This window comes from Pipistrellus hanaki (assembly GCF_964339955.1).
Source record: "Pipistrellus hanaki genome assembly, chromosome: 12".
NCBI lineage: Eukaryota > Metazoa > Chordata > Mammalia > Chiroptera > Vespertilionidae > Pipistrellus > Pipistrellus hanaki.
In genome coordinates, this window is record NC_140514.1 from 24,655,160 (window position 1) to 24,680,429 (window position 25,270).

At 39.9% G+C, this 25,270-nt stretch overlaps 1 protein-coding gene across 34 annotated transcripts in view; it reads right to left on the reverse strand.

Moving 5' to 3' along the window:
• The window catches only part of NRXN1 (neurexin 1), a 964,391-nt gene that overhangs the window by 567,940 nt on the left and 371,181 nt on the right, over positions 1-25,270 (reverse strand). For all 34 annotated transcript variants that reach the window (XM_084900752.1, XM_084900751.1, XM_084900742.1 and 31 more), the window contains one exon: positions 24,295-24,456. In XM_084900752.1, the coding sequence (XP_084756878.1) occupies positions 24,295-24,456 (162 nt within the window). The remainder of the gene's footprint in view (positions 1-24,294; positions 24,457-25,270) is intronic.

Here is a 25,270-nt window from a genome sequence, read left to right on the forward strand (position 1 = left end):
TTGGGGGTTCATGGAAAAGAACCACAGGGCTACAGACTGGGAGAAGTTACATTTCCATAAGACAAAGGAGAGGCAACACTTATATTTGTATAAGGCAAGGGAACTGAGAGTATCCAAAAGGTTATTTACAAAATAAAGGAGGAAGAAAGACCAGAAGGAATAGAAGAACAATAAGGGAGAAGGGCATCAAATGTTTGACCTTTGGCTCAGGAGTTACTATAGTAACCAATTCAAAAGGGAATATTAGCCAATCAGAAGGAATATTAGGACACAGGAACTGTAGCCTTTATAAATCATGGAAACAAAGTGGGTGGGACTCTCTCCCACTCCCCATGTGGGAGTCTGTGCTGTGAGATTCCCCTTCCTCATGTGGGAGTTGGTACTTGCTCTTCAATAAACTTCCACCTTTGCTGTACCAACTTTCATCTGTGGATTCATTCTTCAACTCCAACAAAGAATCTGAGGACCCATCCTGCCCAGGGGAATACCACATGTTCCAGTCCAAAGATCATGTATCACAAACAGGAATCAATCTGTGACCTCCTGGTTCATAGGTTGATGCTCACACACCCCAACCCCTCAAGCCAGGCTAAAGTCCTTCTCAAACTGACCTCTACCTTTACCCCTTAGATCTTTTCTCACTTACTTTGCTTCAGCCACACTGTCCTTTTTGCTATTTCTGGACATTCCCAATCTGATCATCCCTCAGAGTGTTTGTACTTCTTTTTTTTCTGCTGAGAATGCTCTTCCTAAATGCAGCCACAATAATCACTGTCACAACTTCTTCAATTGCTCCCATGTCTCCTTCTCAGTGCAGAAATCTGTGACCATCTTATATGAAACTAGAAGCCTGGTGCATGAAATTTGTCCCTGAGCCTGGCAGGTTATTGGGGCTGATTGAGGCCTTCTGGCTGCTGACTGGGGCCTCCCTTCTTCAGCTGCCAGCTGCCAGTTTGGGCCTTCCTTCATTCCGCACCACTTCCTGATGGTCAGTGCATGTTATAGTGAGCGATCACACTCCCAGTCAAACTCCTGTGGGGACACTTTGCATATTAGCCTTTTATATATATATATAGATTGCCACCCAATTCTCCTGGCCCAGGGGATGTCCTACTTGATTTTTCTCAAAAACATATACCCTCCACAGATGAGGTACATGTTTTTAAAATTTGTTTAGTGCCCTGAGTCTTTCCAGTGCAGTGTAAGTTTCATCATTTCCCCCTTTTGTTCACTTCTGTATTGCAACTTAGAATAATGTGTGGTATAGAGTATGAACATATTTGATATTTTTATGAGTGAATAAATATATGGTTAAAGCCTTATTCAATACAAATAACCAATAATGACCTAAAGGTAAGAGCTCTCCTCCCTAATTGGAAGGGGTTATGGCATATAGAAGCTAATGCCCCAACATTTGTTGAAGACAATTTTGGAATTTAGAGGTATAGGTATATACTTAACGATATATCCTAATATCTAAAGAGCCAGAGTCTGTCACGACCTAAACGACTGAAAGGATGCCCAAACAGGAGGCTGCATGGGGCAACCAGGCCAGCAGGGGGAGCAGTGAGGTACAACCAAATGACTGAGTCCTGGGCCACAGGTGGGGCGTGGCCGAATTCCAATTCTTCCATGATTGATTGGGGGACATGGCTGGCCTTCAAACCCAAGGCCCAGAGCTCCCTGTGACCACCACCACCAGCCGGGACTCAGAGCTCTGAACTTGATTTCTTGCATGTGGAAAGTGCATAATAAACGTTTGACGAGTGGATAAAGGGGGAAAAAATAGATACATAGGTAGGAAAGTCTATTTAGTATAAAGGGACTGGAACCATCTTTTTTCATAAATAGGACAGGCAAGGAAGGCTCCGCCATATGTACATCTGAGCTAGGCTTTAAGGAGGAACAGAAGATAATGTACAGAAAAGAGAAAGTAGGGCATAGATGGTGGTGATGTAAGAAATGCAGGCCCAGAAAGTTCTGGGTTATCTGATTTTAACTGTCACGATGCCTCTAGTTTCCTTGCCCCTTGATGTTTCCCAGACTCTTATGCCAGTTCCCTCCCCTGCTATTATGATCCTTTCCTGCATTCAAGGGCTCTTTCTCAGGGGGCTGATGTGGATTAGGTCTCCATGCTGTGTCCGGAGGGAGGGTGTCTGCTGGCTGGGAGAGCGCATCCTTCTCACCCCTCAGCAGGTGCAGAAAACACACCTCCATCTGTCTGTGAAAGCCGACTCAACCACCCTTCAACAGAACCTCAGACTTGGCTTCCTCCCCTTGGCCATTAAGCTTCATTCCCACAGAATCACTAGGCCTGAGTTTCTGAAACCCTTTGTGTGGATCTCAAACAGCTCTTGTGCTGGATCCAAATTTTGACCTTTCCCACCCTGCCCCTGGCAGCAGTGCAGCTCCAAGAACCCACAAGAAAGGAGGGGATGAGAAAAACAACCACAGTCCACTGATCACTTCCTCGGGGCCAATCACTATGCTGAACGCTTTGAATGCAGCGTCTCATTTAATCCTTACCACCAGCCATGCCTGCTACTGCACTTACTCTTACTACCTCTATTTTACAGATTAAATAAATTTACACGGTACTGACTATTAAGGCCACATTTGCAAGCCCCGTAGTCAACTTCCAGGGTGCGCCAGGCAAGAGCAAATGCCACCAAAAACATAAACAGGCTGCACAATGATGAGAGCCGTGGATCTGGCACATAACCTGACACCTGCGCCGTCCTCCCATCCCAGGAGGAGGAGGATGGTGGGTCGCACTTCTTCATGCTCTTAGGAGGCAAGTACATGCGCTGAGAGAGCCCTGTGAGGAGAAACAGAAGCTCCAAAAGCAACCCAGGTATGCTGCCCTAACCCAGAAACGAACCCACCACCTTTTGGTATATAGGCTGACACTCCAAACAACTGAGCCACCTGGTCAGGGCTCAGCTTCTCTCTTATAATGGCTCCCTAAATTTTTTTGTAGTGATTTTCTGTAAGGAAACTAATTTTTCAAAAGTGTATTTATCTCCAGCTAGATTAAAACTGATTTTCCCAATTGTTTGGCTTTAGCAGTTATGATTAGGAGTTAAAAACTTCCCCTCAGCATTCAATTTCCTCTAGCAATAGTCTCTCTTCTTTACTCACTGCCAACTTTCTTACAAAAAAAAAAAAAAAAAATACTGCCTCAATCTCTTCAGTTTCTTTTTTCCTTAACCTCTCACATCTCAGTACTTATGACAATTGTTCTTTCAGAGTTGCCTCTATCACCTTTAGTCAGAGCCTTGTTCTTTCTCAATCATCCTTGTCATTCATAATAGCTGTCACTGACATTCATGATGTATGCCATTATACTAAAAAATGCTACTGCTTCTTGGAGTATCCTCTATGTGCTTCTATGTTGATGTATAGCATTTAAAATTGTCACAATAGCCTCTTGTTAACCTCTCCTACCACACAGAACACTCACTCACATCCAAAGAGGTTGCACAACTTAGCGGTAATGCTGGACTCAGGATTGGAATGCACAGGTGTCTAATTTGAGATTCTTAGCTCTCTCCTCTCTTCCATTGCACCTGGGCTGGGATACTGTGGAATTTGAAATAATTTTACCACAACTACTAGAAAAAAGGGTTCGGTGAGGTCAAATCCGCAAAGCAAAAGCTTCGTGTCCAGCAGAACAGATGGTGCACTTCCTTGGCTCTCCCTGGGAGGAGGGACCCATCTGCCCATCTGGCTTGGCAGACTTCAGGGGCCCTGCCCAACACAGGACAGCGCAGTAGGGATTTCCCTAGTCTGTCTGGAGGAAAATCCTGTTGGACTGTGCCCTGGGTCTTTGCGAGGCCTATGTGGAATATCCTAGGGCAGGGTTTTTAATGAGCAGTCATATGGAGGGGCCTGCACTGGGAGGACCACAGGCTATCCTAGGATGGAAGCGGGTCACTGTCCTGGCTACCTTGGAAAAGAACAGCCCTCTGGCCATATCACAATCCCCTAACTTTGGCTGCTATTTCTGATTTGCTGCAGCAGTCTGGGAATCAATTTGCAAGGACATATCTCTTCCTCCTCAGCCATAAGGCCCCACTCAAACTGACACCCCACCCCCATCCCCCTGTGGTCTTAACTCTCATTAAGCTACTACCACAGACACTGGGATACATCCCCTCCCTCTGAACCTTTCTCTTCCCTGTATTTCCTAATGTAGAACTTAAAGCTTCAATACCTCCTCCATTTGAGTTTGTTGAACAAGTAAATGGATGATGTCAAACAAAATTCATTTTTACCACCTTTATCCAATACTCTCCCTGAAATATTTTAAAATCACACTGAATTCGTTTTGTGCCAGCCATATACTTGCTTGTCAGCTACTATTCCCAACTCTCTTATTTCCTTTGAAGGTACATTAACTATCTCATTCAATTCTCAAAAATACCTGGTGAGATAAGTACTTGTATATTTCTATTTTACAGATGAGATGAAGAGGAAACAGAAGAACAGAGAGCGTGACTTAATTGTCCAAAGTAGTATTACACCCCAAACTTAATCTGCAAGCTCAATAAGAAATAGGATTTGGACCTTATAAAAATTGATAAACCTCATGGCACCAAATAAAATGAGCCTTTAGAAAATGGCTTACCTTTGAAAGTCTGATCTCCAAGTTTTATGGTAATCTAATTCAGGGGGAAGTTTGTGAGTAGCTCCTACAATGCTAAGTGCACTAAATTCAATAAATATTCTTGACATAAAAATAAGACATAGTAAAGAAAATATACTTATTAATGCTTTTCCAAAGGCTCTAGGGGTGTTGCACAAAAGAAGAATTTTAAGACAAGGGGAAATAAGAAAGAAATAATTCAGAGCAAACAAACTTCATTAAAAGTTGTATGAGTAAACATCCCTAAAACCAAGTAATAATTTAGTTACCAGAATAGGGAATGCGTGATTGAAAAATCTGTCCTGCTAATTGGGGTTGAAGCAGTTGCAATTGATAAAAAGGAAATAATCAGAAATGTTTTGATGTTTTCTATAAGGAGCCAGGGAATGCATTATAATTCCAGTTGTGGATGGAAACAATGCATTTTAAACAGGTGAAAGGGGGTGAATAATTGTTGTGTCAGGTGGTGGGGTGGATGTCAGTCATCTCGATAACTAGAAGACTAATTGAAGGAAAGCAGAGAAACAGAAAAAAAAAATAGGGAATACAAAACCAAATGGAGGAAAGCAGACTTGTTGCTTATATACAAAATTAATATTGCAAATTAGCTAGACTGTTTTAGATTAAATGAGAAACAAAAATAATAATTTAGAAGAGATGAGCCTGACTTCAATAGCAGGAAGAGTTTTTCACATACAGAATGTTGCTGAAATAATAAAAAGGAAAAAAAACATAAGCCTGGTCTGCATGGTTCAGTGGTTGAGCATCAACCTATGAACCAGGAGGTCACAGTTCAATTCCCAGTCAGGGGACATGCCTGAAGTAAGGACTCTATCCTCAATGTGGGGCATGCAGAAGGCAGCCAATCAACAATTCTCTCTCATTGACATTTCTATCTCTCATCCTTCCCCTCCCTTCCCCTTCCCTTCCCTTCCCTTCCCTTCACTTCCTTTCCCTTCCCTTCCCTTCCCTTCCCTTCCCTTCCCTTCCCTTCCCTTCCCTTCCTTTCCCTTCCCTTCCCTCCTCTCTCCTTCCCTCCCCTCTCCTCCCCTCCCCTCTCCTTCCCTCCCCTTCCTTTTCCTTTCCTTTCCTTTCTGAAATTTGCTTTCCTTACTTTATCAAATAGAGGTGTTTTTTTTTCCTATCCACTATTATATATTTTCTTCTAATGTTAATATTTTATGCCATGGAATAACATGACTACCTAAGAAAGAAGTTATAAGCAAAATAAGTCAAAGTAATACAAAAATCTGATAAGCTTAGACATTTGAAAAGTTAACTCTTAAATCTATCCTTCAAATAGTATGGCATTAGGTTTGACTTGCATGCTAGAGGAATTTTTTTAGGATGCTACTAGAACAACACAAAGTCTCATGAATGATGTCAAATGAAGTTTTCAAAGGTTTGTATAAACTCAAATTATTATGAAATTAACTTTCAGAAATTATGACCTTGACTTCTGCAATATAATTCTAAGAAAGTCAGATGTTCAAGAAGGTTCAAAATACTCATCTTGGAAAGAGTGTTGAGAAGCGTCAGAAATTTGAAATTAATCCCATAATTTTCAAAATTCTCATGATAATTTTACTGTGCATTAATACCTGTTTTAACTGTACTTACGTTAAGTTTGTAGAGTGCTGACCTAGAGGATTTAAAAACCACTTGAATTTAGTCAGTGTTTGACATGTCTGCCATGCACATTATAGATTTGAGTGTGTTTAAATAACATGGAAATGTGCTGTTGAAGATGGGTTTAGCTTCTTCTTTACTCTGAGGCAAATTAATCACATTTGTTAATCAAACACAAACCAAGTTTTATCAAACAGATAAAATTTTTGATATCTACATTGTTCACTGGTTTCAAGGAGCTAGGAGGAGTCGCTAACGATATGGGAACTAATGAAGGAAGTTATATTGCAATAACTCTAGAGCAAGAATCTACCCTAGCCAGTTTGGCCCAGTGACTAGAGCATGGCCCTTGGACTGAAGGGTTTGATTCCAGTCAAGGGCATGCACCTTGGTTGTAGGCTCTATCCCTGGCCCCTGGTAGGAGCATGGGTGAGAGGCAACCAATCGATGTGTCTCTGTCTCTCCCTCTCCCTTCCACTCTAAAACAAACAAATCAATGGAAAAATACCCTCTAGTGAGGATTAACAAAATAAAACAAACAAACAAACAAAAAAGAATCATAAGATATATTTCTCTTCCCAGTGCTACTGATGGTTAAAGATGAGATAATCCTCACCAGAGGACATACTTTCTGTTTTTTTAACAGAATAAAAGAAAACTTGGAATCTGGCACAGAAGGAAACAGACTACAATGACCCAGAGTAAGAGGAAACACATACTGAGTCTCCTCCATCCCTTTCACTGCTCTCAGCTCCTCCCACACTTACATACTGTGTGGCAAGTGGGGTCCTAAGATCAATAGCTGCGGCTTTTTGATTTCTGTTCTTTAATGGAGTCCAGCCCTAAATCCAGGAAGAATAGATGGGTATGAGAATATTTCCTTCAAGAATCAAGAGAAATATGTGGCCTCTGATATCTCCCAGACCTATGCTAAGAATCCAGTCAAATACTTTTCTTAAATTATTATTTTTTAAGTTCTATTTATTGATTTCAAAAGAGAAGGGAGAGGGAGAGAAATAGATGTATCAATGATGAGAGAGAATCATCAATGGGCTGCCCCCTGCATGCCCTACACTGTGGATCAATTCCACGAACTGGGCATGTGCCCTGAACGGGAATCTAAACATAACCTCCTGGTTCATAGGTCGACTTTCAATCACTGAGCCAAGCTGGCCAGGCCCAAATCATTATGCAAAAATGGACTGCAAGGGGACTACATGCAGAGCTCATCCATCTATCTTGCTAGAATGCAGGGAGGTATGTCGCCATGGAAGCATATCCAGTACTTTGAATTCAAACAAACAAACAAAAAAACCCCCCACAAAACACCAGGGTTTTGATTTGTTGCCCTATGACTGGACTGTGGGACCAGCTACAGGTTTAAAGCAATGAAGCTTGGTTGACAGAAACCTGTCAAACTTCATGAGAATGCTGGGCTCCCTTCGTCAAACCAGGTGGTTGCCTCAGAAAGGCTTCAAGGACCTGGACAGAGGAAGACTCTAACATCTGTGCTGCTTCTTGATAATCTGATTCCAGATGCTTTCCCCAACTTTCCTTAGGAGGCATGGGGGGGGGGGGGGGGAGGAAAAGAAGAAAAAGACATTCAGGCAGATGGGAATCTCTTTCAACCTACCTTTTGTCTTAGGTTGTAGGAGAATTTTGTTTATTGTTTTATTTTGTTTTGTTTTTTTAAGGAAGGTGGTGGTGGCTTTTGAAAATTCTTATCTTTTGAAGATAATTAAGGTCACTTAGAGTGAAATGCTAGAATCTCTTTGGCTGGGAGACTTTTGCGAAAGGTCTTTAGGATGGCTTTATATAAAAACGATTTATCTGTGTTTGCAACCACTACCACAGTAAGGGTATTAACTCAGAACTTAAATCTTATTATAGGAAGAGACTTTAAAGTATACAAAGCTTAATCCCTTCACTGGACAGATGAGAAACCTGGAGCTCATAGCGGTTAAGTAAAATGCATTGGGTTACACTCAGGTGTTCTGGTCAACTTTCAGAGTCCTGCAGTCCAAATGATCAAAAACACATTTCAGAAAGCCACTTTCCTTACTTCCTTTGTGCTTCCCTGACACTTTTGTTCCCTATTCCTTTTAACTCTAATTTGAAGAATAACTATTGATTTGATTGTACATTTTTGTTGTGTTATTTTTTACTAGAGGCCCAATGCATGAAGATTCATGTAAGAATGGGCCTTCCTTCCCTTGACTGCCGGCCCTGCCTTCGCTCCAGCCCGAAGCCGCTTTTCTGCCTTCCCACATTGCCCAGAGGCTTGGAGTGGCTGGCGCAGTGCGGAATGCCTGTGTTGTTGCCAATGCCTGTGCTGTCCTCTCAGCACCTGTGTATGCAAATTAAACTTTGTTGGGTTAATTTGCATACTCACTCCTGATTGGCTGGTGGGCATCACAAAGGTATAGTCAATTTGCATCTTACTCTTTTATTAGTGTAGATTCTTTCAAAATTCACCAAGTCATGTCCCTATCACAGACCGTTCCCTACATGCATGGCACCCTTCAACCAAGAGCAGCTTCCTTTGGAAGTCTTTGCATCATTTGTATCTGTGTCACCTTAAATGTTTATTTAAAATACAGGTCCAGCCCTGGATGAGTGTCTCAGTAGGCAGGAGCACCTCCTTAAACCAAAGAGCTGTGGTTTCTATTCCCAATCAGGGCACACACCTAAATTGCAGGTTCAATCCCTGGTCAGAAGGCATACTGGAGGCAACAGATGGATGTTCCTTTCTCACATTTCTATTTCTCTCTGGGTGTGTCTTCCTTCCTTTCTCTCTCTCTCTCTCTCTCTCTCTCTCTCTCTCTCTCTCTCTCTCTCTCTCTCCCTCTCCCTCTCTCACTCTCTCTCTCTCTCTTTCTTAAAAATCAATAGAAACATAACCTTGGGTGAGCATGAAAAACAACAACAATGCAGGTCCACTGCTAACTCAGAAAATGTGGGGACAGGAATCTGCAAATTAATAAACTCTCAGTCAATTCTCATACACAAAGCTTCTAAGCATTGCTGCAGTTATATCCTGTCATCATTCTGTCCATATTCAATATCATTCCCTCCAATTTTTGATCCGGCATCATTGTTCACCTCTCCTCCAAGCATCTGACTGGCCCCAGATATTTCCCAAACACACTGAGCATTCTTTATGAACCAAGCCCTTCCTCCTACTTTGCCTCTGTAACTCAGATGCTTATTCTTTTGGAGACAGTGCTTTCTTTTCAATGCCAAGCTCAAGTATACCTCCCCAGGAAAGCCTTTTTTTAAAAAAATATTTTTGACTGCTCTCCATACACTGGCTTGCCTTATAATGTGCACATATTTCTGTTACAGGACTTATCTCACTTGAGTGTAATTATAATGAATCTTTTCAAGAGTTATGAAGCGCCAACTAAGTCCAGAATCTAGCACTAAAGAAATAACAAACCACAGTCCCCGCTATGAAGGAAATCAGGATCCAGCTTTAGCCAGCATCCCCATCTGAACCACAGAACACAGAAAGGTATCAGAGCAACTATTTTCTCAGTTCTCCCAAGGGATGATATGCAGCTAGCACTGTCACACACAATAGATGTCTTAGGACATGAGGGCTTAATCTTCTTGGGAAAGCCCCATTCATCAAACGCTAGTGCACCTTCATTATAGAAGCAATAAGTGCTCTGACAGAGATAAGTCCAGAGTGAGGTGGGAAAGCAGAATAAGGAGACTGATTGCTTACGGATTGGGTTTGTTTCCCCGGCAGCCTTTCCTATTCCTTTTCTGTCCCCACTCAGCATTCAGTACAGACCCAATTCACGGAGGCCATGGAGCACATTTTGTTGTTGTTGTTGAATTAAGACATTTTAATTCATTTTTATGGTTTTTGCTTTCAGAACCTGGTTAAGGCGATGCAGCGCATCCGTATTTGCAAATCCAGCATCTACTCAGTGCTTGAGACATGGTTGTCATTCAGGAAGGACTTAGTGAATAAATGAACACATTCAGAAATGTTGTTACTCAAGGATCCTAAGTGCTACTTAAGGAAAAAACTAATGTGAATGCGAAAAATCTTTCCTATAATTTAAACCACACTTCTGGGTGCCTCACTTCAAGTGTAATTACTTTCGGTGTTATGTGTATTTCAAAGAAATGAAATGAAAGAGCTTATTAAAAGTGCCAGTAAAGTAGAATAAAGTGAAAAAAAAAAGGTTGCATTTCCCGGGGTGGGAGCGTGGAGGTAAGTGGTGGCATTTTCAGTGTTATTCTAATGTAATAAAGACAAAGAAACTTAGTTTGAATATATTTTCCAGGAATCAATAGCTTCTAATTACAACTTGAGTTTAGAGGAAGATAGAGGGAAATGTTTACAATTCCATTAACACTTTGGGGTGTCCTGAAGAGATTGTGAGGGGTTCTAGGATACAGCCTTCTTCTATTGCAAAGTCTGCAGACACCTTGCTTCAGACAGAGTTGTCTTTTTATAAACATCACATAGTGCACACTTCAGACTTTTCCTGGGATTAATGGTTTTATTTATGTCAGTTAAAGATGTTTCTTTGTTCCTTTACTCACCAAGAAAACTTCAGTCTGAGTGTGCTTCAGTTTAGAGAGGTGCCATTCTTCATAGCTGCCTCTAGGGGGTGCTTTATTAAAATTCATGTAGCGAAAGCATGCATTTCCCTAAATGGTTTCTTAATGCCTCAATTCCCCAACTGTCTAATTTATACCCAAGAAAGAGTTTACTTCCTTCAGGGCATAACCCATCATATTACAAAGTTATTAAAATGGAAATAAATACATAGAAGTTATCAGTAAAATAATCCTGTAGAAATCATGGCTTAAAAAATATAACGAGTATATATGGAATTCAGCATAAGAATATGACCATACAGAAATGATAATCAAGCTAAGGAAACCTGCACACCGTGAGTTTCAGCATTTTGGCAAGGGAAAGAATTGTGCTATGAAAGCACTACTCTAAAAATCACATAAAGGTTAAGAGACCTATTTTAAAATTGTTATTAAAGCACACAGGCATTTTACTTTAATGGTCCTGGGCTCAGTTTCAAATACATCAGAAGCGAATGCTTAAGGCTTAGATAGTAGGTACATGTTACCCCAAGACTGTAGCTGCCCTAAATGTGGATCTTTAGGGGACTGGCCATGCCTGAATGCTATCCTGGTGGTTACTCTACCCTCAGGCCACTCAGTGCAGAAGATCCTGATGCTCAACTCTGGAAAGAAGGATGAGCAGTCCAGTGGCCTAGAGGAAACAGCCTGGGCGAGTTTCTGTAACTTTTTTTTTTTTTTTTTTAACATTTTTATTGTAAAAATGGAGAGGAAGTGGGGATGAGAAATATCAATGTGAGAGAAATATTGATCAGTCACCTTCCATACATGCCCCAACCAGAGATTGAACTCACAACCTAGATATGTGCCCTCAGCAGGAATTGAGCCAGCAACCTTTGCTGTACAGGACAACGCTCAACCGAGTTTTTCTGTCCAGTAAGCCAGGCAAGGGTCTTTGGAAATTTTAGATGCTGAGGTTCTTATTGTAAGCCTTAGCATCACTATTGAGCTCTAAAGGTGCACATTGTTTTATATTTTAGTATTTCTAAAATCTAGATCTGAGTTGCAATGGAGGTCCATTGTAGCCTAAGTTAATTGGCAGTGTTTAGTGATTCATAGCATAATTGTGCATCTTCTAGCCAATCATGTCAATGAAATGGGGTTGAGGTGCTCTAGCTCAGTGATTTTTCCAACTTTAATTTGCATATGAAATCACCAGGGAATCTTATTAGAATGTATATTTTGAGAGTTAGTAGACCTAGGGAGGGCTTGGGGTTTCAATCTAACAAGCACCCAGATAATGTTGATGCTACTTGGTTCGCAGGCCATACCTTGATTAGTAAATCCCTAAGTGGACTGCAAGTTGTTGATGGGCGCTCTTTCCTTTTAAACTACCTAAGACCTACAACTTCCAGTTTCATGCCATTGTTTAGAAATTCTTCTATAATAATATAAATTCTAAGTAACTTTAAAAAATTGTGTTGGTTAACACATAATCAAATAATCTATAAAAGGCTAATATGCTAAGTGTCTGACCATCCGGCCAGTTGCTATGACACAAACTGACCACCAGGGGGCAGATGCTCAATGCAGGAGCTGCCAAGCTGCAGTGACTTGGCAAGAGTGGTTCTCGAGTGACACACCCCAAAACCAGAGAGGAGGGAGCTTGATTCCTCAAGGGGCCACACGATTCCACTTTTGGCTATGGGTTATGCTGTTGCTGGGGCACTGTTGCCCCGAGTCTGGTTTACTACACATTTGCGTCTGTGTTCCACACTCTGTATGACAGCAACTTTGCAGAGTGCCCTCTTGCACTCTGGGAACCCTTGGAGGATGTCAGAGAGCTGGTTTCTGCCTGATCCTCACAGACCCCACCTGCCAGAGGGACCCCACTCACACCACAGACACAGAGGAAGGACTATGGGAGGTTGGCTCCAGGGTGTGTCCAGCCTGTCTCATCCAGTCCTGCCCCACTGGCCACCTTCTAATTAATTTCCTTTCAATGTGCACAAATCTGTGCACCAGGCCACTAGTTATTAAATAATAACTAAAGTAATGCTAAGGAAGGATTGATTTCAATCATTGGTTACCACACCTTTAGTCTAGGGACCTTAGGTAAGAAAGTGTTAATGAATAAAGTGAACTTACTCTTTCAAACAAATAATTAAGCCTCACACATAAAGACTCTACTTGGTCTAATAGGTGGTGAATATAGGCAGGGAATGCAGCCATTATTTTTGAAAAGTAATGTTAATTAGAACTAGATGATAACATCCTCAAAAAGCAAAATATTACTTGTATTTGAACTATAAAAATTGAGTGACCATTCCAAACTTGGTTCCTTAAAAGATACTCATGCTTTTCTAAAAGTTTTATGTTTCTCAATCATCTTTACAAATTTTTTACGCATTGGCAAATGGATACTATAGTTTAGGAGAATGAACAAGGAAAGCATACTGTGCTTAGAGTTCATAAACAGGATTCTTCTGGGTTCTTTACACATTAGTAATATGGATTTGATTATGTTACAAATAATTTGTAATCCCTAAGTTAATCCATTTTCCTCACAAAGCTCTTAGAAAAGTTAACTAAATTAACTTTTGAATAATATAATGTGTGCAATGTCTCAAACTCATCTGCAATCAAGGTAATCATCAGGCTTTGTAGTGTCCTTTGTAGGGTCTGTCCATGAAGCAAACCCTATGTGCATTCTAATTGCAGCTAGGTCACCATATTAAACAATTACAATATATCAGGCACTATACTGATCACATATTTTGACTTAATCCTTTACAGTGATGAAAATTAAAGCAGAGAAATATTAAATAACTACCAATACTAGGAAGCCAGGATTTGAATGCTGATCTGTGATTCCAAAATATTTATTTTATCTAATTTAATGTGATATCAATCTATAAGTAGTTACTGTCACTTTCATTTCATATTTAGAAACTTAGACTGAGAAAAGAAAATATATGTAAAGGACAATTCACTTATCATGACCTTGATTAGATGACTTATGTTAACCTAATTATCTTATATCCTGACAGTTTGCACAGAGCCTGGTACATAGGACATAGCCATGTAACACACATAGGACTAAGCACTCAGAGTCACCAATTTCTCTGTGCACAGAATATTTACTCAACAATGACAGAAATCTCATTTCCTATTATTTAAATCACATGCTTTTGAATGACAACAGTATTATTTTCATTTTAAAGTAATTAATTTGTTTAAAATGTGTTTCAATAGTGATGATTTTCCTGAAAAAAGACCAATTACCATGTACAGGAATAATTTTCTCCAAACATAGCACTTGATCCAAATAACTAAAGACAAGAATATATCATCTCATAATAGAAATTAAGATGAAATTCAAAATATTTACTTTGTTTTGGATGGAGTTCAGATTTTTAAATACGGCTCAAACGTGGTTAAGTACAAACTGTATTTATATGGAGCTTTTTACTTCCTTTTTCTTTGTAACGTGTGTTCTTTCATGCCATTAGTCTTTCCTATTCTTTTCCCATTATGAGTGGAACTAATTCACTGTGCAGTATTCCCATATAGTATCATGCCCATTATAGAGCTGAGCAAAGAGAGACAGAGAGGATAACTCAGATTACCTTTTCTCCTTTGAAACTGTTACTAATTTTCTCAGGTAGAATTATTTTATTTCTGCTGTATTATTAGAGCAATTTTTTATACCTTACTTCAAGAACTTGTTTTGTAATTTTCTATTTCTTTGTTGGGAAGTCCTTCCAGATTCTTCTATGCATTCTCTTTCTTATGTATGTGTCCCCAGTATTTAGTACAGAGCCCAGCACATCATAGGTATCTATTAATGTTGTTTTATTGAATGCATACATGCTAGGTTTAATACATAAGCAAATGGAAACATTAAAGCAAGATTCTCTAGTGGGTGCTGAAATTAAGAAGAAATGTTCAGTTGTAGACGTTATTCATTTCTGCTCTTTGCTGGGCTAGAAAATGCCACTTACTATATAGTGTATCGAGTCCTCAAAATTAAAATGCCATTGAGCCCCCTGCCAAACCATGCTAGGCTAGCTCGATATCTGACAGCATGGCAATGCATTATGGCAACTGCTGATATAGTTCCAGGCTATGAGGCATCTGCTGTAAATGACGGAAAATAAAAATCTCTGCGTCCCCTGGAAGGGAGGGTGCTATGTTCAAAGAGCTGAATTCCACACAAGGACTCGCCAGATGCCCTGTGGACTATAGAGCTGAGTTTCACCTCCTCAGGGACCTGAGCAGATGGGTCTCCCTGAACCCAATCTCCAAGAGGAGTGTGTATGGCAAAATGCCTAGTCTCTGCCCCAATTTCTTATTTCCCTTGTCCCTAAGGCTACAATTCACAGAAGCATACTTACTCTTAGCAATGTATGAAGCTAACACTATAGAAACCTGGAAAGGACTTCTTCCCAATGTGTTTTGTATGCATCCTGTTCATGTGGTTGGCTACAGAGTACAGACATTTATGACCAGCATTATTATCTTATTTATGCACTTAAAAAAGAAGGGTGTGTGGATTACTAGAGTGAAGAACAGAACTATAGAGGTCATGTCTTGGTACTAGCTAGAACACTGGAAGAAACAACAACAGCAAAGCCTCTGGAAGCTCATGTATAACTGGGCACCTAATAACTTCTGCTAAGAGAAATAGCTCCTCCTCCTCCTTTCTCTCCCTGTCCCCCCACTCCCCCCTCCCCAAGTCCTTCTCTTCTCCAACATCCTAGCAATCTAGGCTGCATTTTTGTTATTTCTTTCTCCTCATAGGTTCCTATAAAGTCCATTTAATATAACGTTACCTTTATGAAACTATTGAGAATAAGGAAAAAGAAATTAGATTACACTATGAATAGAAAAACAAAATAGAGTAGCAGTTAAAGGCAAGGATTATTAGTTTGCAGTTGGCAGTTGAAGGTCAAGTTACTCAGGTTCAGATCCAGGCTCTGTTACTTAGTAATTGTTTGCCCTTAGGACAGTTACCTAAATAGTCCATTACCTCCCATCTCCACATCCTCATGTGTTAAATAGGCATAGTAGTAATGTATAACTATTGCCACACTTGAAGTGTTACCTTTGAGTATACAAAGCACTGAAAAAACTATAGTGAACCCATCTATGTAACATATTAATAAAACTAAAATGCTACAAGTCATATATATATATATATATATATATATATATATATATATATATATATATAACTATAACTCCCTTGCTGCTATGCTTGAAATACCAGATATCAAATTATTTTACACAATTCCATTAATCTATTTTTTTCAAGTAAATCGTTAATTTTGCTGTGTTGCTGATGACCTTAGGCACATGCTTATTAGGGAACACACTGGATATTGTAAATATTATGAGAAATAGAAAATACTTAATATATTATTATTGCTACTCTGGAATATACCAACTCCCTTACTTTTTCAGCAATAGCTCTGACTTTTAGCATCCCTTTGGGTGGTACCTGGTGTGACCATAGGCACAATTAAGTAACATAGAGCAGCGTTTTTCAACCGCTGTTCCTGGTGTGCCGTAGGTGCAGACAAGACAAGAATTTTATAATTTTTCACTATTTTGTTTACTTAATATTTCATAATAAAGTAATTATAAAATACTTTCTTTGTGTTTATTTGATTCCTATTCAAGAGAATTACTTTATATATAGTCAATATAGGCACAGAGTTAAATTTTTTAACATTTTCTAATGGTGGTGTGCCTCGTGATTTTTTTCATGAAACAAGTGTGCCTTTGCCCAAAAAAGGTTGAAAAACACTGACATAGAGTTTATGTCTATTTGGATGATCTGATTCATACAGTGTGCTCAACTAGCAGGACTACTCCACTCAAAGATAGGAAACCCAGGTCAAGGACCAATCCCACCACTCAGGGAGAGGCAGGTGCTCAGCTGAGATCTCACGATCCTCAGTTATACAGGAAGATATTATTATTACATTGCAGGGGTTCTTGGGGAGATGCCCTTAAAACGAAAGGAGTGTTTCTGACGTTACAATAGCTGTGGTCTGCTGCCCTGCAAATGAAAGAAGGCAAAGGCAATTGAGCTCAGCTTCCATTTTGGAGCTGGCACTTTATTACAGCAGAAGACTGGAAACACATTTCACTATGTTCAAGATACAAAAGAAAGCAGTCAGGACCTATAATTAATCAGGTTAGTGGCACATGAGAATTGGTCACATTCTTTGACATGCCCACAAACTCCAGTTTGCTTTCTGGTTAGTTTTAAAAGCAAACAGCCATCTTCTATGTTTTAAATCAGATGGGGAAAATTTATTTATTTTGAACTGCTCAAAACCACTATAGGCCAATTTCTCTCCTCTCCAGCTGGGCTAAACCAGGCTCTCTTATTACTAGTCACTAAGCCAAGACCCTGCCTCTAGGAAGGCAGCCAGAGCCAATGCATGAGTCCTTGTATTAAGCCAGTGGTTCTCAACCTTTCTAATGCCACTCTTTAATAAAGTTCCTCATGTTGTGGTGACCTCCAACCATAAAATTATTTTTGTTGCTACTTCAGTAATTTTGCTACTGTTATGAATCGTAATATAGATATCTGTGTTTTCTGATTGTCTTAGGCTCTACAGTAGTGGTTCTCAACCTGTAGGTTGAGACCCACAGTATGAGAATCGCTAGCAGGGTCGCCTGAAACCATTGGAAAACACAGATATTTACATTACAATTCATTAAAAACAGGTTTAGTGAGCTATTTTACCAAACATATTTGAGATAGCATTATCCCTATTTATATAACAAAATGGTGAGCAAAAATATGTGGACCTGTATGAAAATGTCAAGGAAGAAGTGAGATGGGACTGCATAGAGCAATTCTCTTCCCCTAAGAGTGAATTAAGCCTGTGGAAAAATCTATGTAAAAAACTGTAACTTGCTACCTATTGATATATAGACCATGGCAACATAACAAGAGAAGAAAGGGGGAAATCACTAGGTATCAGGAACCCCAAGGAGGAAGAGCCTGGAGGAAACAAAAAGCTGGGGAGAAAAGGGAGCCTATATCAAGAGGTCCCCACCACTAAAACCGTTCTCCTGCCCCCCATGCTTCATGATTTATAGACACCAGTGCACATCTCCTTACTTCCCAAAGTTCTGGGGAAAAGTAACATGCAAATTCTGCATTGGATTTTTGTTCTTACATGTAAATTACAGGATTCTACTCCTCTTTGAGCAACAAGGGAAATAAGAAAACAGAAGGACACTGAGGACCCACATCTAAGGAGCTAGTTCCACCATAGAAGGGAGAAATTGAGAAGCCTTCACAATTTCCTCAAGTTCTCTTTTGTCCAAGAGAAGAAAGACAGGGATTAAGGAGTACTTGCACAAAGTAAATATGGCACCTCTTTCCCATTACTAATACTGGTACGCTGTGGGAATTACAGTTACCGCTGCATAAGGCAGAGGAGGCCATACTAACAGCATGTGATAAGCAACTATTTTTTTCACAGTGGGGGAAAATGCTTACACAGGAGCATGTTTTTTGAACCTCATCCACCTCATAGCATCTTCCAAATTTTTAGTGCTAAATGTTTCTCAGAGTAATTAAAGGCTGAGCTGATCTAATTAGTTTGATGAAATTTTCAGTAGGGATTTAATTCTCTCTAGCACTTCATTTTTTTTTTCTAGAATCCTTTCTTAGGCTCATCCCAAGCAACATTTAGTGACAGGATTCTAAATTGCCTCACACAGGCAGCATCTCCACTCAAAGGATGAGAGCAGGTATATGTGGCTAAAAAACAAACTCCAAATATAAAACTCTATGTTGTTTTATTGAACACCATCCTTTTATACCTCTTCAATTTTATTTTTCCTCCTAATAAAATATACATATATATATAAAAACCTAAGCGATCATCTGACCATCTGACAGGTCAGTAGCTATGACGTATATGGATCACCAGGGGGCAGATGCTCAACACACAGGCATGGAAACATGGAACAGATTAATGAATCTCAGAGGGTAGGAGGGAGGAGAGAGGGTGGGAAGAGATTAACCAATCTTATATGCATACTAGAGACCCAGTGCATGGATTCATGCATTGGTGGTTTTTTTTTTGGCTTGGCCTGCAGGGATCAGGCCAAAACCAGCTCTGCAGCATCCCCCGAGGAATCCTAGATTGTGAGAGGGCACAGGCCAGGCTGAGGGACCCCACCAGTGCATATATCCCTGTACCTAGCCTCTAGTATTAAGTAATTTTCATTCTGCAGATGGGAAATAGATGTTTCAAAGCATTTTGGAGACACAAAAGAATGCATATAGCAAGAGATTCTAAGGCAAGATTAATGAGAGAGCAGCATAACCCTTACTTGTATAAGTCATTTTCTAACAGCACCAAGTTCCCATGGTAAAAATATTCAGAAAGAAATACATATTACTGAAATGGTCATCTATCTCTGATGATTTTTAAAGAATCTCTATAATGAGCATCTTAGAAATCATCTCTGATACTTTCATACAGAACAATGTATTCCAAGTAGTCTAAGGTGAATAGACAGGTCTGTAGATGACTTCAAATAGATCCCAAGCATCCCACTTAGATGCCATTTATCTTTCTGCAGGGCCAACCAATTCTCTCTCATGGTATAACAGTCAGTTAAAACTGCTTGTTGGGAAAAATTAAATTAAATTCAAAATGATGAATAATTCTTAAGGAACATACATTGTAGCTTTTACTCAATGTTATAAAAAATGCAATTAAAATGTAAACAAATGTTTCTTGCCAGAGGTGCACTATTGCTTTTGCAAAAAAACAGATTGAAATAGCATAATTTTTAAAGGTGTATTATCCTCTAAAAATTTTATAGATATGGGCTGTATATAATGGCAATTTATTATTTACAACTTTCCCTTTAACTTTTCTTGAATTTATATCCTTTGAAAGTAATTTTCAATAGCTCTAACATTTCTCAAAAGGTTTTTTTTTTCTTCATGTATTTACAATCAAAATATAAGTTTTTAAAAAACTATTTTGATCCTCCATTATAAATTCTTGGCCATTCAAATTTCCCTCTCATTTTAGAGAAACTATAATGTATAAAGTTCAGGTTAGATTTTGTGAAACTAATCTTACTTTATTTTGAAATTTAAAAATCCCCCTCCAAAAAATAATATACTTAATAAGAGTTGTTTACTATACATGCAAATGAAGTCTTATTTCAAATAGGCATTACCAAAAGCCATATATTTTAAGTCCTAACTGTTTCTCATGAACATTAGGTTATGCATTGTTTCACTATGTAGAATGATTTCTTCTTTTATTTTAATCTTTTAAGAGTGAAGATGTGAATACATGATAGTGGTAAGACATTGTTAAGTCTGTACCTTGAGTGCTACTTTTTACAATGAAAGAGAGCCAGCCATTCAAATATATTTTACCTGACAGGATTCTGTGTTATAATCCTGTTATTCCCCTCATTACTTTTGATGGGTCATGTAACTTCTCTAGGTCAGTTTCCCCATTTCCAAAATAAGTGTGAGATCCTCCCTTCCCCCAACTGGTAGGTGGAGTTATGACATTACTGGCACCTGCTGCCAAGACATCCCCAAGTCACTGAACCACCAATCAGCGCGTGCCAAGTGCCCTGGGGCCCACCCCTTCCTGTTCCGCCCTGGGTCCAACCCTTTCCTGTTCCTCACCTCAAAAGGCTCTTCACCACTCCGCATGTCCCTGCTCTCCATTTCCACCTATGAAGGCAACCGGTTGGGTTCCTTCTTCTCAACCCCCCCTCTAATCCTGATTTCTCTACCTCTGTAATGAGTCCCGCTCATTACTGGGGAATAAACCTTCCTTTATTATGTCTTGCTGGTCTCCGACTCCACTTTCCTGCACCTCAACCCTTACAAAAAGGAGGTTGGACTTATATCCCCCACAGTATAAAAAAATAAGAATGATTTATAGGATCCTTCCTATTCAACACTCCAAAATGTCTTCTCTGACTTCAGACAGGTGCTGTGAGTGTCTCTCCCAGGATTGATCATCCTAACAGGGATTATAGAGTAGATTAAAAAAATGTTATGAGCAATAAATGAAACCACAATTAAAGTTTTTATACATGCAATGTGATACAGGGCAGAGAACACAACAGGGTACATTCCTGTCTTTTCAGTAATAATACAAAGCTCAGCTATCTGAAACTAGGTGATTTAACTCAAAATCTATGATACTTTGTCATAATTTCATTTCCAAGTTAGGAAGAGCAGGGCATTCTAAATAGTCATTCAGACACGGATGGAAGCTATGAACCATCTGAAAGCCCTTTGAGTGAGGTCTGTTTTGATTTATAGGCTGATTGTGTCTGCATCTTTCTACCCTCTGGTGTGTTGGGAGGAAATAAAATGCAAGCGATAACACATCAAAACTACTGCAGCACTTGCTCTAAACACATGCCCCAGGCTGTGGAAGAGAGATGAGGGATGCACCCAGTCACTAAAGAGGAGTGGTATCTATCCAAAACCTATAAAAAGACAATAGCGTTGAGTGAATCCTCATTGTATGAATTCAGTAGCTACCAATTAAGTGTCATGGAGGAGACCACCTGACTTGGTTTTGCTGTAGTGCTTTTTATGTGTGTGGTTGAAAGACCAATTGAAAAGAGATTAATTCTAAAGTGTGTGGACTACTCATTATCATTGAAACATGAAAGACATTCATCTGAAACTGCAATTTTAAGCTTAAGGCAAATCACTGTAGCTTCATACACACACACACACAACTGCCTTGCCCAGAGACAGTGAGGTTCGGCTAAACTTGGTGCTGACTGCAGAAATACTCATGTTCTTACAGGATACCTTTAGCTAGAGATCCATGGATTCCCTTTTCCTTTTCCAGTCCATGTGGGGACTAACCTCCTATAGATAAAGCAGGACATAGGACTGACTGTAGGCTGGCCTGTTGCGAGTGAAAGAGAGAAAATAGGGTGGGTGTGATTTGGTTCTTTCTCCAACCCCAATTCCCATCCTCAGAAGAGGTTTCAAACATTTGATATTTTGAAATTATGTTTGTGGGGGTTTTTTTGTTTTTTGTTTTTTAGCACGTTTCTCCTAACTAGAGAAATGTTCTCTATCTCTTGCCTATACAAACCACAGTTTTCCTTCAAGACTTTCCTATTCTTACTCTTCTGTGTATTGTCCTTGTCTACCTGATGTCTCTCATTTCACTCTTTTGAACTCAACTGGGTGTAACTGGGCCACACAATTTAAGAACCCATTCCTCACAGTCTACTGTAGATTTCAAAGTTCTCAGCTTGCAACAAACAAGGGTTTGTACACTTTTCTACAGCAAGAACCCTAATATACATTTTTTGTTGTTGTTGGGACACTGTATATTATGGTGGCTAAGAACACAAAAGACTTTGACAAACTACTTCCCTGATTAAGCCCTAAGCTTTAATATTTCTTACATGAGATGTTGCTCAAGAAACTTACCTACTCTGAACTTCAGTTTCCTTGACTGAAAATGCAGATAATAAAATTACCACCTATATTGTGGTGATCCCTGTGAAGCTCTTAGGATAGTATCAGGCACAAAATAAGAGTTCAAAAAATGTCAATGATGTCATTATAATAACCAGTAGCCCTACAATGAATCCGTGCACCACTAGCTCTCTGTGGGGCCTTGCCTTGCCACGCCTGCTGCCCAGAGACTCTCCGAGGCTCAGAAGCCCATCTGCGGCCGGGCACAGAATGCTTTCCTTGCCACCCTGGCAAGGAAGCAAGCATTCCTCCAAGCCACTCACATTGCCTGCTTTCAGTGGCTGGCTCCCAGGACTGGGGGACTCTGGCGGGGCTCAGAGGACTGGGGTACCGCCATCTTGTGGCTATGGATGTTGACACCTTTGTGATGGAGTGATGGTTAATTTGCATATTACCCTTTTATTAGATAGGATTATAGCAATTAACATTATTTTATTATGTCCACAGGGATTAACACAATCCTGAGTCATACTATATATTTTTAAAGAGAGAAGATATTCTCTGGGAGGGAATTGATCCCTCCCACCATGAAGTATGGTTAGATCCAACCTGTCAGAATTACATCCTCTTGCATTTGTTAAAACCATAGCATTTCTAATCCCCCCTTAGGACTCTTCTGTACACTACATACTAGGCAGTGCCCCACCCAGTGAGTTCACATAAATGGAAAACAAGTAGGGATGACCCCAGCAGTGACTGTTTTTCACTGATGCTTGCCCAAATCAAGTTTATATGATTAGACTCTTTCCTTTAAAATTAATCAAAGTATGTCACTGCTTACCAAAAACACCTACAGCTGACGCCTAATAAATTCCGTTATTGAACTTTACATTTTAGAGGTCTACACCAAACATGTCAAACTCATGGCCCACGGGGCTACATGCCTCATTTATTTGGCCAGTGTTAACCTTTGAGTTTGACATGCTTGGTCTACACAAGTGGTTGGCAAACCTCGGCTCGTTAGCCACATGCGGCTCTTTGGCCCCTTGAGTGTTGTGGCTCTTCCACAAAATACCACGGCCTGGACGAGTCTATTTTGAAGAAGTGGCGTTAGAAGTTTAAAGTTTAAAAATTTTGGCTCTCAAAAGAAATTTCAATCGTTGTACTGTTGATATTTGGTTCTGTTGACTAATGAGTTTGCCGACCACTGGTCTACACCATTAAACTTCAGCTCAATGAAGCAAGAGGAACCCTGGCAGCAGACGCCACAAGAAATTGGGGTAAGCTAAATAAAAACAGCTCTTATGGGAAAATATTCACACAAATTGAAATTCATGAACTCTGTGATCTTTCTCTGCTCATTACCCTAACAAGTGCCAATCCCATCAAAAGTGACAGCACTTAATGACAAAGAAGGATGAGGATGAAATGGCTGATACCTTTTATCCTGAGAGAGTTGGTCAGGTCAACATCAAGTAAGCTCATCAAGTCACAGATGAAACAACTTAACTTCCTTCAGACCATATTGAATATGTTGTAACAAAACTGTTTCATCATATAGACTCATTTTTTACATAGTCTCTCTCTTGAAGCCTAAATTTTTCCCGAAATGCTCAAACATGACTGTATAGTATGCATAACACTCAAGGCATTTAAGTAAAAATAAGCAAAGCAGTTACCTTAACTCCAGACACTGTATTTCTTTGTGTTTGACTTTCTTTTATAACTATTATGCAACTGCCCATGCAAATCTTAATTGTGAATTAGTCTTCTTCAGAAGAGGAACTTAATTCCTTCATCATGTCCTATGAGCTGCCCACCTCCCCCGATCCTACCTAAATAAACACCAGTAGAATACTGAACTTAAGGTTATGTTAATGGACTCCACAAACACCAGGTCTTCAGCAAACGTGCTTCCCATCCAGATCTAAAATGATGAGGTCATGAATTAGGAAGTGATTCCGGTGGCGGTGATATTTACCTCTTTGAGACAGCCCATAAAGTTGTTACTGACTGGTGACCCTGGGAGGTCTGCTGTGCTGGGACTGCCTCCGACATAGAAAAAGTCATCAGAACCCAGCATGGTGTAATCTTCTTGCGTGTAGCCCGTTGTGGTAAGAATCCCATCCACTGAGATTGTCACCTAGATAACAAAGCACAGGGAAAGGACACGCTATACTCAGACCTAGATACTGTAATCCTGGGATATGCCTGTTTTGTGTTTTGCTTTATTTTTTTTCATTTTGCTTTTTTTTTTCTTTTCTTTTTCTTATTGTTTTTTTCTGTTTTTGTTTTTATTTTTTGTCTTTTTTTTAGACCTATAGTGGAACCCATTTTCATGTCTGTTTGAGGTTTATCTCGGATTCTATTCAACTAGCCCTAAGAGAGCTAAGCTAGTTAGAGAGTTAACTGATTATTGGACTACTGTGTCAGCATCATCCCTACTGCAACTCAAAAGTTACTGAGCAGACACAAAAATGGTGTTAGTAAAATGCTGCCTAGGTTAGTTTTGCTGGTGTACATATTAGTAAAGTTTAGTCGTCCGTAATCCACTAATCACAACGTGCACCTGGTTAACATAAAAGGCACAAGCTCTTTCCAGCAACGTCACTCTTGGCACTACTGAGCAGCGGTGGTTCATGCAAGTGCCTAGGCCCATGCCGCAGGGAGGGGAAGGCAAAACAACTTGTTGAAGCCGCACGCTGATGCGCACATGCAGGAGGGACAGTAGAGGAAAGGAAAGAAAACAGGGAGAACCAAAGGGGAAACCAACAAACAAACAAACGAACAAAAAACTGCTCTGTGATGACGTAAAGATGAGTGGGTGTGGCATCTCCAGCATTCCCAAATCAAGTGTGCATGCCATGCGTCATGAATGGTTAGGAACTGGCTGAGCCTGCGGTCACTCGGGCCAGCCACCGTTTGTCTTATCCCGTGTTAACCACAGCTGGATGCAA